A 16,361-nucleotide genomic window follows, 5' to 3' on the forward strand; every position below is an offset into this window, starting at 1 on the left:
TATTTTCACTGAAATAAACATTTTGTGTTTTTCTCAACTTATTGAAGTTTAAAGTTCAACATTATATTGACTTTTATGTTAGGAATATACTGTAAATTAACTCTGTCTGAGTTTATCTAATATATTAAAGTGGATTACTGTGTGTGAGTGTGTGTGTGTGTGTGTGTGTGTGTGTGTGTGTGTGTGTGTGTGTGTGTGTGTGTGTGTGTGTGTGTCCCAACACTTACCAGTCTACCGTGTGTGCCCCCCACTGTTTCTTTTCTTCTAACCCTCCAGGACAGCCATTGACCAGGCCTTACACAGTAAATCAGCTCATGTTAGTAAAATAGTCTCTTTGTTAGCCAGTCTGTTGTTCCCATAACTTCAAAATGTTAATGCAGAATGCAATAAAACTATAAAGTCATTATGAGAAATATTTCTGCATCTATATTTGAGTTTTGGCTCAGTTGGTAGAGCAGAGGTTTTCCATGGTGATTACAGTTTATTGTTTGTGAGAGTGAGTAAAATCTCATGTCACTGTTTCTGTCAGGGGCTTTCTGATGTGGGATGTTTGCCTGGTACTCTGCCTCTCCAGAGAAAGATGCTGTCAGTGTCTCATCACACACACACACAGTATCGTATCGTCAATCTTAGGGTGTTTTTGTCTCTTTGACAGGACAAGACAGGAATGACGACACAGCAGCAATAATGTCCATGCCTGTAGTTTTCTGCTGCAGCAGGAAGTCAGTCAGCGGCAGGCAGAGGAGGCAGAAGAGGTACGGAGGTGGAGGTAGCTCTGATAGGGAAGATATATAGAAAAATAGCTCCATAGCCTGGGGTTTTACTGAGCCTGGGGCCATTTTATTACACATATTAGATATCTTTTTTACTGCTTTTTTACTTTTACTGGCACTTTTTGCACACATCTATCTATCTATCTATCTATCTATCTATCTATCTATCTATCTATCTATCTATCTATCTATCTATCTATCTATCTATCTATCTATCTATCTATCTATCTATCTATCTATCTATCTATCTATCTATCTATATTGAATTTGTCTCTTACTACCTGCTACAATGGCAGTAATTAAAATTTTTTGAAACTCTGAAAGAATAAGTCTGGTTTCTTTTTTTTCACCAAAGCAACAATGAATCGATCTACCAGTATTTTATTAAAATCTGATATATCTTATTCCACCGTGCCACAGAGCTCCATTATTGTCCCAAAACTATAAAAACCCACTGCACCACTGAATCGCAAAATAGTCCAAATCAATTAAAGGTAGTATTTCCTCCTTTTTGAGCATGATTTGTTAAAAATGCAGATCTTTGGGGCAAATTACTTCTTGGAAACTAAATGGCCACTCATCCTATTTTTAAGTACAGTTCAGTTTACTCATCAATGGGAACATTAAGCCTGAGAGAACAGTTGTGTTTTTCCCCCAAGTCTGAAAGCATGTTGTCTTGGGCTTGAAACCTCACTTACAATTCTTCAAAAGAAAATGAATTTATAAAAACTCACCACAAGTAAACTTGAGATAATGTAACCAAGAACTTTGCCTATTTTTCCAGTAATTAGTACCAAATGACATAGTTCTTTCTTCTACTCAGATCTAATCAGTGTTTTAAAGTCCATTCTATTCTGCAGGTGCAAATATTGAATATTTGTGGAAAAACATTGGGTCTGAAAATATGAGCACACCCTAAAATCTAAAAGTTTTACACTATATTATGTAAACTCCCTTCACTTTATTGAAACCTCCAAATTCTTTAAATAAAATGCTGAGGACATAAATTCAGTGTTCTCAATTTTAGCTATACAGATCTAGACAAACAACAGCCAAACAGCTTAATTTCTAAGAATAGCAGCACCTCTTCCTGTTTCTCCTCCTTAACAAAACATTTGAAAAAAAATATTGGTCAGTCCTTGATATGACAATTTAACAAATGAATACATCTAACAAGGAAGTGCTCTTTGTGGAGCTTGGAATCCCTCCTGGGTGTGTGTGTGTGGAAGGTGTGTGGGAGTGTTGTGTGGGCTTTCCCCATACAGCAGGACTCTAAAGGCCAGCCTACACACTCAGGATCCCGCCTCTACGCCAGCCATGACATCCAGCTGGAGTCTGTCAGCAAAACAGCCAGCAAGGCAGAAACCATAGAGGAAGAGGACAACAAGAGAACCGGGGGAGAACAAAGGCTGTGTGAGAGTGAGAGTGTGAAGAAAGGAAGAGAAGCATGTGATAGAGAAAGCGTGAGGTAGACGGGGATGGAGAAAGTGTGTGTGTCGGTGTGACCATCCTGGTGTGCAGAATGGGCCCACTCCTACACTCACATTCCTCAGTATTATATGGAAGTCAACTGGAATGACAGTATGGATACATACATCCCTGACAGCTGCACAGTGAGCAGGATAAGCAGAAGTACCTGCAGCAGGAAGAGATGCGTAGGAGGTGATGGTCGTTTCCCGGCTCTGAATGCAGCGGGAAACTTCAGAAACAGCAACTCATGGCTTTCTGATTGGCAGGCTTGGACCTCCTCGGGGTTGAGATGGTCCCAGATCTCACTGGGCAGGATGGAGTTTCTCAAAAAAGGAGACTGACTACCATTTATATGCAGAAAGAAGAATTAAAAGCAAACTCCTACACACTTTCTATTTGTTTTAGCTTGATTCTATAGGAACAACTACACACTGCCAGTAATGGAAATCCATGTCAAGTCAGTCAAGCACTGTATTGAAGTACAACTCTAATGTACTGTATTTCCATTTCATGCTGGAACCTCTTATATGTTTTATTGGCTCCTTCTGCACATTTCTCTTTTGTTAGTTTTCGTTTTTTTTATGTACAATAAAAAAAACATGCTACTTTTTTGTTTTGTGCTTTTTACTAGATTTGACAGCTGCATTAACTTTTCAGATTCAGATTTTACATACAAATCATATGATCCATTTTCATAGAATGAACTAAACAGTAGCTGCACCATGACCAACTACAGCATTAAAGTACTACGTATACATTCATGTATCAGCAATAATCCTACAGTATAACACTGAATGGGACTATTCTGCATAATGAGTACTTTTTATTTTTGAGTACATTTTGGTTCCAATTGTGTTCTTGTACGTCAGTAGGAATTTAAACTTTCTCTAAATAGATTGGAATAATATGCAGATGCACACAGATTAAAAAAAAGGTCCCACTTCTTCCCACCCAAAAATAAACCAGGATAACATTTCATTTTAGTTTCCGTACTCATTTCCACGAAATGCTCTCAATAATTTCCCAAGCATAGCTGTAATGTATGCTCATTCTCATGGCATTTCTTTGAAAAGGTTATGGTATTTGGTAAGGAAAATTGAGTCATTACACAATTCTTAAGAAAGTAAGTTTAATAACCACCACCACCACAACCACTTGTCTGGAAATGGTCCTATTAGCATCTGCTTATTACTGAAAATGTCAAGAATATGTATTACATGAAGGGATTTGTAAAATGCATTACCCATACCTTTGCTCCTATGTTGGAATACTACTTCATGTCCAAATGTGTCACTTTATTTGTGGTTAAATCAAACATAACTTGATCAGGATATTTGCACCATGTGTGAATAAAATAAAACAAAATAATGAAGACCATACTGACCAATCATCATCAGACATCATCAGCCAAGAATGACACCGTTTAAGACATCATGTACAGTCATATATAGAATCCTGAATGTGACAAGAAGTCACTCACTGTCTGACAGGTGCAGCTTAACACATATAATCATATATAAACATGAGCATTTATGAAAAATACATGACACCAAAAATATATGTATTCAACAGCACAAACTATTAAACTCTACAGGTAAACACTTCTGTAATCTCTTTTGATCAAAAAGTTAAGTACAGCATGTGATAAGCACACAGTAGTTCTCACAGCCACAGTCTGTCTAGTGGCGCCCCCTAATGGTCATACATCAATGTAAGTAACAACACACAACAAAGACTGAAGATTAGAAATAAAAATTACAGATACATTACTTTTAATCTTTACACAATAGCAAATATATAAAGTAAGGAGAATACAGAGCAGCTTATACAAATTTTAAATTAAATCAACCAATAAGGAAACATTTATTTAAAAAAAATAAAAAAGAATACTTTTATTGGTTAAGAGTGCATCCACATAATCAAGAAAAAAGTATTCCCAAAATACTCCAAATACTCCTAACTCCTAATCATAAAGTATATATATATGTATATATACATACACAATATAAATACACACCATACCTGTATACATACATACACACACACGTTTATACATACACACATACATTAAAATATATATAAATTCATGTTGATGTAGTATTATATGTTTAAAGGAATAGTACACCACAAATTATATCAGCTGTTCAGGTACCATTAAAAAGCATTGTGTGAATATAAATATGTTGATGACATGTTGTGTATTTTCAATATATTCATTTGTGTTTGGAGAATTTCAGAAAGTTAACCAAGGTTGATTAACTGCTCCTTTTTGTATTTCGCTCAGTCCTTTCTTACAACTGAAACTAGTTGGGTTATATTTTTACTACAGACAAACAAGCAGAAAAACATATCCATTTTCCTTCTTTAAATACATTTCATGTCATAAACTTGAGCTTCCACTGAAGTGCTGAGAAATAAATTTGAATAATTGAACATTGAATATCACTTTCAGGAGGAACTATTTCATAGATGACAAGTGGGACTTTTTTGGTCTTCTTTTAGACACATAACTGACTTCACACTCATGTCTACAAACACTAATTCTAATCAGTTATCTGCCACTATACAGAAGACAGAGGTAATAACTCCTGCTCCACTATGATCAGTACAGTCCATAGTTCATCATACTGAGCTTCTGTGTCTTTCTTTTCACTGCTCTTCTCTGCTTTCATTGGTGTTCCTGTGCTGAGAGGCCACTACAGCCCTGTGACAATGACACCACTGTGTTATTAAGCTTTGTGTTGTACTACATTCATCTGTTCCCCCTTCATCTCCCTCTTCATCTGACCCTGTTCCCTCTCACACACAGCCTTCTGCCACTCTGTCAGATTCTTGCTATAGATCCCCTCTTTCTTCCCCTTAGCCCTCCCATCTCTCTCTCTCTCTCTCTCTCTCTCTCTCTCTCTCTCTCTCTCTCTCTCTGCTCTGTTCCTCACTCTCTCTCTCTCTCTCTCTCTCTCTCTCTCTCTCAGTTCTATCTTTTATTCAATGAGCCATGACTCAATTCACATTTGTCTGTTGTTTGCATGGACGCCTACAGAGTTCCTCTCATAAGACCGTGAGGTCAGAGCAGCTGGAAACACTGATATATATGAATGGTCTTGTACTTTACCTCATGTGCACAGGCTGTAAATGTGAATTTCCAAACATTTAAATTAGATTGACAGATAGCAGTAAAATTAAATACATGACTGCACTTTTACTTTTGGTTTGATGACATTTTAAAAGGTCAGTTTTTGAATTTTAGTCAGTTATATCTCATAGAATATTTATCATGTCAACATAGAATATGTACAATGTTGATGTAAAGCAGGGTTTTGGAAGCATCAGTTTCCTCCCTGAAGGTAAACTCTAGCCTGCAGGTGGATGCTGGGTGGTGGTTGGTTATTCTATATGGACAGCAGCAGAAGCAGAAAGCTATAGCACCAAAGCTTTCACGTGTTCGGACTGGCGGCAAAAGATATCCTGACAGTTTAAACCTGCAGAGAGGTGCATTTTAAAGATGCAGTATGTAACAAATTGAAATTATAGCACAAAGTTTTAAAGCGGTACATGGACTGTAGTTACTGTATATAGCTACTAAAAAAAATGTGAAATCTATCAGACCACATTGCTTTCTAACATACAGTAAATTCAATGAAGTCTTCAGTCATGTAAGTCTCAAGTCAGTTCTGATGCTGCTCCCAATATCCACCATTAAGTTTCAAGTTTATTTTATTTATATAGCACTTTAAAAAGCAAACAGATTTTGTACCAAAGTGCTTCCCAAAGGCAGGCATATGTATTTACTTACAAGATTTGAAGGAGCAAAATAAGAATTGAAATACATTTAAGTACACATTTAAAACCCAAAGAAATCAGATAACAAATCATATTAAACATATTAAATACATTTAAAAGCAAGAGAAGTCTTCAGATGCAGATGCATCTTAAAAGCATCAACAGATTCAGCCTGTTAATGATCTAATTTACAGAAGAAGCACAGGTTTAAAGGACTGTCTAGTAAAAGTAGATGCATCTAGACGGAATAACTCTTTTATTTCTTATCACACTCAACAACAATACAAAATCAACATATTGATAACATGTAATATAATATAATATAGTAAGATCATTTCTTTTGATATGCCCATGTTAAAAAATATGATATCAACAAGGCTTAACACAGTTTTCAGAATAAGACTCTATGAACATTGTAGGCGCATTGGAAGAAAAAATATCACCTCACCATTGAGATATTAAGATATTAAGATATTTAATAGATTTTGTACATGAAGTTAAAGGTTGTTGCATTGGTAACTGAGGTGATGCTGGAGATGGAGATGTTAAAAAATCTGTGTTGAACAGAGAACACTTCTGGATGATAAAATAATAAAACTAATAGCCTGCAGGAAAAATGCAACCCAGCAGTCTGTCCCTGCTTGATGAACATCTCCTCATCTGACGTTTACAGCATATACTTTTGTTAGTTGGGTATAAATCAATCAGAGAAAGTATTTTACCTGCATGTTTGTATCCTGGTCTTTATGGGAGTGTATACAAGCAGGAACAACAGGAGCAGCATCAGTCAGTGGTATGAACTGAGCTCCATCTAGTGGAGTCATATATACATCTAACCTGCAGTAAGAGTGGAAGGCATCAGTACAGTGCATCAGTAGGCTATGTTTGAAGTTTTGTGTTCATAACTGTAGATGATATATTCAGGCATTCAATATGAGAGACATTTATGCTCATCTTTAAATCATTCAGCAGATGCTTGGCTATTGTTCCTGTTCTGCTAAATGATACTAAAAGGCCAAACTGAAGCAGGAAGACATGGAAGAGGAGCTGATGGCAAATGCTCTTTGTCTGCTATTACTGTTACTATTTCAGACCTTTGTCATAATAATAATAATAATACGTTCAATATCTAAAGTGCTACAGTGTTAAAAAAAAACATTAGGAAAATAACAAGAGTTCATATGAAAAAGCCCTCTTGAATAGAAAGGTTTTTAGACTTTCTTAAAAATGAGACACACTACTATGATTAAATGATTTTAATTTGAAGTATCATTCACCTTTGGGTTCCCAGCCAGTATGGATATAAGACACCAAAAACAAAAATGAAAGTGACATAAAAGTGAAAAATAAAACTTATTTACCCACAACAAATGTATTTTTATACACATATGGCCCACACTCGCATAACACACCCACATGTACAAATACATATTGTATATATACTGTATATATATACTGTATATATATATATATATATATATATATATATATATTACAGGTTTGTATGTTCGAGGCAGATTCACTGTGTTGTCTTTATTAGAGGAAGCCATAGGATACATTTCCCAACACTGCACCAATTAACAAAGAGATTATTATTATTATTATTCAAAGCTCTGTGTGCAAAGAAATGCATGATTTCACATTTCAATAATAAAGATTAATCCAAATAAACCAAAATGTCATTCATTTAGGTGTCATTTACACTGACTGGACATTGCCTGTCTTAATTCGAAAGTATGTCATGACATAAAATTCCTTCATGATACATCTCATGTAGACTGCTGCATGACAAGTAATCATTTTGAATATGATACCTTTTATTTATGTAATTATCATAATGTTGCCAGGATAAACAACTTTCAAATGATTACAACACCACAAAAACTGAATTTTAGATAATGAATCCATCACAAAAACTGTCTTTCTCAAGATGATTAAGTTAAGACATCAGAATTTTGTTAGACTGAATATGGGAATGATAAGGAGGTTGTGATAATGGCATCAGTTACAGTGTTATGAAAACAACTGGATTCATAACTACATAAGAATTAAATTACAATCTAGTTAAAGGAAGTAATCTGCCTGCACATCCTGCATGCATCACATATTATGCTGCCATAACACTCACAAATAGTTAAAATCACTCAGAAAAGAAGCCTCAATACATTAATAAAAGACATTAATCATGTAATCAATTAGAGGGGACTGCAGTGGTTTCATGTTGCACTTCATACAGCTGCAGGACTTATTAAAGACAGATTAAAAAAGATGGTCAAAATCAAAGTAGTCCCTAGTGTGGGTCAGACTCAATAATGCTGCATCCTGGATGGAACAGCATCTTGTTATTAAGACCATCCCTGCCTGGTTACTACAAATGTCTTTTTTTTTTAAATCCACCCTTCCTGTTATAAATAATAAATCTGGCTCCCTGTTATAAGAAGTGCAAGCAGCAGAAGTACAATATTCCTGAAAGTATGTACAGTGTGACTTCTTGTGCTTCTACAATAAGAGCAAAACATATAGAATATATTTCTCATAGTCATGATATCACAACACGAATGATTCTGCAATTCACAATAAACTGCAAAACAGATACAGCAAGATCAATGAGAAGAAACCATACACCTAGAACAGAAGGAATCAACCATATTCATTGCATTCAACATAAAACTGCCATGAACTGGAAAAAGGCTGAACAGGCAGAAAGCACAGAAGAGTTAAAGTGTCTGCAGTAAAGAAAGGACACTGAGAAGCTCCGGGCCTTGTTCCCAAATAGTATCTTAAAGCTATGATAATGAGCTGACATCACATCAGCTTTAAGATATTTTAGGAAACAGGACCCAGATCTTTCCAGGCAGTGCAAATTCAAGAACAGTACAAATGGCACATAACTATACAAAACAGCAAATAACAATGAGAACAGATCACCCAATAGTATACCAATAATACATGATACCTTAATCTATGGTGAAGAAACCAGCATATTATTGTTTTGTTTCAAATATAAACACATTTAGCATATTTTCTTAAAGCTATAGTGCAGGACTTTTCTGTTACATTCAAGCCCTTCCTAAACAAGTTGACACAATGCTGATGAAGCCTATCACTGCCACGTACATCTCTCTGTCCTTCACAGTATACGGAGTTTTAAAATCTGGTGATCCCTGCGCTGGCTGGATATATACATACTACTCATCCTCTATGGGTAGAACATGTACAAGAGACTTCTAACTTCCTGTTAGCTCGCTGCTAACTTGAATTGGGATGAAATCATTTAATCGTCTAATGTTATTATCGGACTGTATGGGTCAAATTGTTGTGTGAAAGTCCACACAATGAATCCATTGTTTGCAATGCACAGTAGCAAATGGAGAAGGCTACATCATGTGACAACAGTGTTTTGTAATTACTCTCGCTGCCAGAAGGGGGAGGTAAAAGTTCAACACTTGCAGCTTTAAAAGGAATGGTTCCACATTTGGGAAATTTGGCTCATGTGCTTTCTGTCATTGAGTGAGATGTTTATAGATATCAACCTCATGTCTGTGTGATCAGTACAGAGCTGGAGCCAAAGTGAGGTTAGCCTAGCTTAGCATTAAGACTGGCAACAGGGGGAGGCGACGGACACCCTGAAAGGTTCTCCATAGTTCTGAATGACTGTGATCCATAGAGGAATGCTGAGCTCTGACAGTAGCATACAGCATGGATTTATTATGAGATATTATAATATTAAATTAGAATTAGAATGTTAATTATTTCTGCTGGCTGTGAGCACAGTCTTTACTTTGACTGGCAGTCTGTATCATTCCAGCTAAAGTTAAAGTCTGTGTAAAGTAAGAATAAATATGTGTTCTGAGTTTGACATACCACAGAAAAGTGTGTTGTTAACCACCCTGCCAAATTTGAATGATTAAAAAAAATCGCCAAATATATGAAATTAGGCTTCAAAGTTGTGTAAAAATCAGCCTCTTTCTCTGCTCCCAAACGCTGTGGGAGTGCCCGCCGAGGTCGCTAAAACCCCGCCCCCTACCAAGTGTCACCTGTCAATCAAAGTCACCACCTCTACCCGAAACATGGATGCTAGCGTCTGAGAGCTTTCTGCCGCTAGCTCAGCAGCTAACTCGGTGGCTAGCTCGGCGGCTAACTCGGCGGCTAACTCAGCTAGCTGGCTAACTGTAGTAGTAGTAGTAGTGTGCTGAATGTATTTATACCTCTACAGCAGCAGGGACGGGTGATTTTCAGACCCGCCCACTAAATCCTTGAACACAGAAATGCTGAAACACAGTTTGTGAAGCCTAGCTCCACAATTCAAATCTAAATGGTTGAAATGCTTTTTACACCTTTTTTAGAAATACATTTATGACCTATTTAATTTGTTTAGAAGAAAATGTTTAAATTCACATTACACAGTCTTTAAGACTCAGTAACTAGCAGAGGTTTGTTAGTTCTGGCTGGCTGTAAGTGTGATTATAGCTAGTAGTAGTATTAGTAGTAGTAATAATAGTGTCAGGCTTTACCATATTTGCATAGCTAATGTTAGTACATAAAGAGCCACATTAGTCATAGTCACAGGCTGAGCTCCAGCCTACAACCAGCTATATCCATCTACAGCAGCAGCTAAAGGCATTGGCTGTATACTTTTGGAGCTCAGCCATTCTCTAAAGCAGAGGTGGGCAAATAGCGGCCTGTGGACCAAATTCAGCCCCTGCAGCAAAAATGTTTGGCCTTCTAATGAAAATTCTAACTTTCATAGTTTACGTCAAAACTTTAACATCATTTTTCACAAATCTACAAATAACAAAATAAACACAAAGCTCCTTTAAATCCTAATTATTGTCATATATATTTGTTACATCTAATCCTGGGGAAGCAAAGGGCATGAAAACTGTAATGCTATCTTAATTTCAATAAAACTTTAAGATTAATACGAGCATTTCAACAACTTTTGGCAGTGGAAGAGAAAACCTGCGTTAAAGCCATTTTCCCTTTTAGAAACAATCTTTAACTGTGTTGTAAATCTACATCGATTAACGTCTCCCCCAATGAGAAATCCTAAAAAAACCCCGGCCATCATTGAACCAAACTTCTGACCCCTGCTGTAAAGTAAGAGGAGGTAATGCAAAACTTCTGATGATGTGATGTACCACGGGGGCTAGTCTGGATCTGTCCAAAGTTCAAACACCTTTATAGCTTGTTTTATTATAACCATACAAACAGTGGAGGCGGAGATGCAGCATATGGCTACTGGGCGTATGGAAACACTGTTGTTTGCCAGGAGACAGCTCCAGGATATTTTTACATATCTGTTTGGGTCCAGATCAAAACAAAACAAATATATACAACACGTTCATTAGTGAGCTTTAGACATGCTGGTATTCTATTTTTGAACATTTTTGGACAGAGCCAGGCCAGATGTTTGCCTCTGCTTCCAGTCTAGGCTCGGCTCTGAAGTCAGTGTCAGTCAGTGTTTCCCACAGGATTTTGTGAGACTGTGGTGAGTGGAAGTTGGACCCTCTGGGGTCAGAAGAACATTTTGTACATTTAAATGTTGATTGCATCAATCTGGTGCACTTTAAGAGCTAAATTAAGGAGCTAGATCAGAACTTTGAGCTCTTGTAAACAATGTAGTGCTCTAGTAAACAGTTTAACCATAAACACATTGGTTGTATACATATGAATGGCGATGACATGACAAATATAATCAACTATTAAAACTTTTAAAACTATTAAAACTATTTTCAAACATTGTTTTTGTACACTATTTATTTCTACTGGATTGATTTAATTGATATGAGGATTTTAAGCTTCTTATGTCATACATGATATTACTTTTCAGTTATTCCTCTCCTCAGTGAAATATGACATACTGAAGTTGCAACTTTGTATTAACTTGGAGAAGTGATGGTTAGCTTAGCATGCCTATCGGTAGTAGTGGCTAGTTGCTAAAGCTACTTGTATTTAACCTGTGTACAGCCACAGCGAGTCTCCCAAAGACAAAATCGCAAGCAGCACAAGCTTCAAGATCTTCAAGTAAGAGATCTTTCATGCTAGTATGACAAGTGTTCAAGTACGTTTGGTTCATTATACAGACATCCCAACTCCCCCGGAAGTTCTGGGAGTCTCCCGCATATTTATAGCGGCTCCCTGACGCCCGCATATGAGATCCAATCTCCCATAATCTGGAATGAGCGAGCAAGAGCGCCCACTAGAGAGTGACTGCGCATGTGTGTGTTTGTGTGACTATAAATGCAGTGTGTGTGAGAGCAAAGCGTCCTTATAGCTCTGTGTTGCCGCTTATTAGACGGATTCCCCCCCTTCCCCCAGACGGACACCAAGTGTAACCCCCCCCCTGGAACGGACCTCCCTGAAATTACTTTTTGCAAGTTGGGATGTGTGATTATGAAACTTTGGTGGGATTTTGGTGGGCTGCAATTGATTATTTAGACTGTGGAGGCTTACCACAGTCTAAATAATTAATGAGAAAAACTGCATCTTTTAATCTCACCCTCTGACTGAAAGTGAATGAGCATATTTCCCCAAATGTTGAACTATTCCTTTAAAACTAATTATTGTAATGACTAAAGGTCATTTTTGCAGTTGTTCTACAATAAAACACTTAAAGACAGTCCTGTCTTATTGTCATTTTTTTTTATATTGTATTCTATTTAACTATTGAATGCTGAATATTATTATTTTTATCAATAGACATAGGTCTGGTCAGAAGGTACCATAACTGTCCTATGACTCAATCATAAAGGTTTACTATAATATACCAATTGCATTTTTTTGTTCTGGATATTAAGATTGCAAATGACAGAATATTATCATGTGGACATTTTATGCTTAATGCATAATGATAATGCTTATAATTGGCACAGTGTGTTTCTGATCAATCATGCCATTTCAGTCTCAGCCCACTGTGCCTCTACAGGAAATTTTCACCCAGACTGAAGGGGGTAAACTTCTGGGCCTGCTGGGCTCCGATCTCAGCTACATACAGAGCCCCTGTCTTCAGGTCCAGGTCTACCAGGTGAGGCTTGACTTCATCAGCCAGCTGAATGACACTGACCACTCTGCACTGACCAATCAAACCCACCGGTGGCGCATCCAGCAGCGAAATCTGATTGGTGTTGAGCTGGACAACGACGAAATACTTCTTGTCCGGGGTCAGGCGGACAGAATAGGGTGCATCCTCATTGAAGCAGCTTCCCCATGTGCCCAGCCAATCCCCAGTGATGGAGTTAAAGACCTGGATCCTCTTGTTCCCTCTATCGGCCACCCACACCCTCTGGGCGTTATCCACGGTCACACTGTGGGGGATGTAGAACTGAGCCATGCCTTGCCCTTTCTCTCCGTGCATCCACAACACCTCTTGATCTTTTGATAGTTTGATGAGGCGGTTGTTCAACCCACCGTCACCATCCACGATGTACATTTCCCCAGACTCATGCACAAAGATCTCAGCTGGCTGGTCGAACTGCAGAGGGGTCAACGAGGAGCCGGCCTTCCCTGGTGTACCAAGTACCTAACGAATACAAGCAAATATTTAACAAAAAGCAACAGATTGTATTTCATTTAGCTTTTCTGATTCTACATGTCACACTTGATACTTCAAGGGAAACCAAATCCTCAGTAAAGCTGTCTACCTGCAGAAGGTTTCCAGAGGGAGAGTACTGTTTGATGCTGTGGCCGTAAGGACCGCTCCCCACATCCGTGATCCAGACCGTAGGGTTTGATGTGGCAGCATCTGCTAAAAATATCCCATGAGGCATCTCCAAGGTGGTTGTGTTCCAGGCCATGAGGAACTCTCCATCTGTGGTGAACACCAGCACCTTGGGCACATTGTCACCTGCAGTAGAAGCAAAGTAAAACACTTAGTGGAAAAATTAAGCAGCACTTTTTTATGTTGATGTGATTTTCACTTGTTTACAGTATGATCAGATTTTATAGATCCTACGGTTGTAGCAATGATAAATGATGAGAGAACAGGGGAAGAAAACAATGATACAATACAGATACAAGTAAAGGGACATTTTAAATGTTAATGCTCAAACACCATAGTGTGTAATAAATAAACATGTACTACTTTCTAATAAGGCACCCTTTATCATGGGTCAAGCTGATAATAACCTAATGGCTTAATTAATGGCTAATAAATAATCTACAAATATTTTTATAAATCAACCATAAATCATTAATAAGAACAAGTTTGAGTTACCATACTAACAATAGAATATACACCACTAACAGGTACTGGGTGTGTATTCAAAGTCTGGTATAACTATAACTTCCTTTGTGCTGTATAGATCTCCACTGTCAATGAGCCAGACTGCTGCAAGGTGACACACAGCCTTCTGCTACCAGAAAATAGTCCCTAACAAAAGCACTATCTCCTCCTGTTCAAAAAATATTTGTTAAGAACTACAGTGATCAGCTGTTTGAGAGAATTAACACCAGCTTTACCCTATGGAGTCTATCTCACTAATAAGCAGTCAAAGTTATAAATTGTCATTAATTAAAAAAAAGTCATTAATATTCAAAGCCAGCTAGTAAATCAATTGAAATCATACAAAGTTATTAAGCAATTAATACTTTTTTTCTTTTCTTTTTACAATAATCTACCAAGTCTGCAGTTGTAAATGATATTACAATACTAATAAATGATGTGAGTGCAGTCTGTGTTCAGACAGTCTATTGGAACAGTCAGCTGATGAACTGAAAAGATAAAAACAGACTAAACAAGGGAGTCTCCCAGTGCCCACACTTGTGATATTTACACAAGCCTTCTTATGTAACATGTTGACAGTGAATGACAACAGTGCCCAAGTGCCCATAAAGACTTCCGGCACGGGGAAGTACATCAGTTCACACTGGGACACCCCTCGTTAATGAGGCCATCCTGTCAACCATGCAAATACACACCTATAAATACATGGAACTCCATTTCCATATAAAGATAACACATACATGGGACAGTGCAGTTACAATCAGAACAAAGTTAAAAATAAACTGTACATTCATGAGCTGACACAACTACTAAACTATCTATGATTTGACTTTATTCTCAATGGTTTCTGTCTGATTTATAATTAAATCATTAATAAAGGGAGATGGTATTCAATATTTACATTGACAATATCAGATATACAACAGTATTAACATTCTTATCAAGAAGGATAGATTTTCAATTTAGAGTGATAACTATCTGTCATAACTGTGTGGTGAGTTTGATTGTAATCAGTAATATCTGGGCTAAATCCAGCATGTCCTCATCTTCAACCTCAGTTCACCTCCTCACCTTGATGTGGGCTGGCACAGTGAATTGTGGGGAACACATAGATCTGAATGCTGCTCTGCTCTGAAGCTGTGTTTGGATAAGTGTGAGTTAAATAATGAACACAGTTTTCTGATGTGGGACTATTTCCTGCTTCCTGGTGACACACCGATCACGAGAACAGAGACAAGAGTCATGCTGGAGGAGGATACACATCATTTACACGTATCTTTTACAAATATCAGCATGCATATGAACCATCCTTTGTGCACATTTATACAAGACATTTGACAGTGTTATATTTTCAAAGGAGTATAATTCAATATATTCCACACAACACATGTAATAATACATAAAAGCAAGCAGAATGATGGTTAACCACAATTGGATCCATTTAGATGTCTAATGTATAATGTACCTCTCTGTGCCACATACACCACACCAGCATACTGGTTGACAGCGGCTCCAAACACTTCCCCGGTGAAGAGCTCCGGGTTCTTGGGCCAGGTGAGGTCCAGCTTGTAGAGCGGTCTGCCCAGCAGCTGGTAGTCCTGTCTGAGGCTGGAGACACCCACCTGCTGTCTGCTGATGCTGCCGTACAGCACCATCATGAGCAGCACTAACGAGGCCATGCTGGACAATATTAAACACGTATGACTTTTCTTTTTCATCAACATCAGTGATGCAGCTACCTGGCTGGTGCTTCGTTAAATGAATATCCTGTTTCACTGCTGATGGCGGATGTGTGCAGATGTGTGCAGATGTTTGTGACAGCGCGTGCACACAGGAGTAGTATAGTGACAGCTGATGAGAGCCAATAACCTTTCAATCCGTTTATTTCATTATAATTGCGAATCTACTGAGAACGTCGATGTGGGATTCACTTCCTCTTCAGTCCAAAACGAAAACAAACCAGCGTGACAAGTTAGACGGAGTAACACAGAGCGTTTCCGCTTAATTCTTCGCAATAAAAGCATCCCTAAAACAAGCCCACGTGTCAAGTTGTGTAAGCTCCACTGGTGTGTTTATGGGAGCAACGACAATTCATATTCAACCTCTAAATAAAG

General features: G+C 37.7%; 1 protein-coding gene across 1 annotated transcript; it reads right to left on the reverse strand.

Annotated features, from left to right (window-relative positions):
• Positions 1-12,742: 12,742 nt before the first annotated feature.
• LOC128381562 (NHL repeat-containing protein 3-like) lies at positions 12,743-16,136 on the reverse strand. The gene is made up of 3 exons (XM_053341595.1): positions 15,713-16,136; positions 13,667-13,869; positions 12,743-13,545 (listed from the first exon to the last, which is right to left on the reverse strand). Exons 1-3 carry the CDS (start codon positions 15,969-15,971, stop codon positions 12,946-12,948), a joined length of 1,062 nt encoding a protein of 353 aa, XP_053197570.1. The 5' UTR covers positions 15,972-16,136; the 3' UTR covers positions 12,743-12,945.
• Positions 16,137-16,361: the final 225 nt, after the last annotated feature.

The sequence above is a fragment of the Scomber japonicus genome, chromosome 20 (genome assembly GCF_027409825.1).
Source record: "Scomber japonicus isolate fScoJap1 chromosome 20, fScoJap1.pri, whole genome shotgun sequence".
NCBI classification, from domain to species: domain Eukaryota; kingdom Metazoa; phylum Chordata; class Actinopteri; order Scombriformes; family Scombridae; genus Scomber; species Scomber japonicus.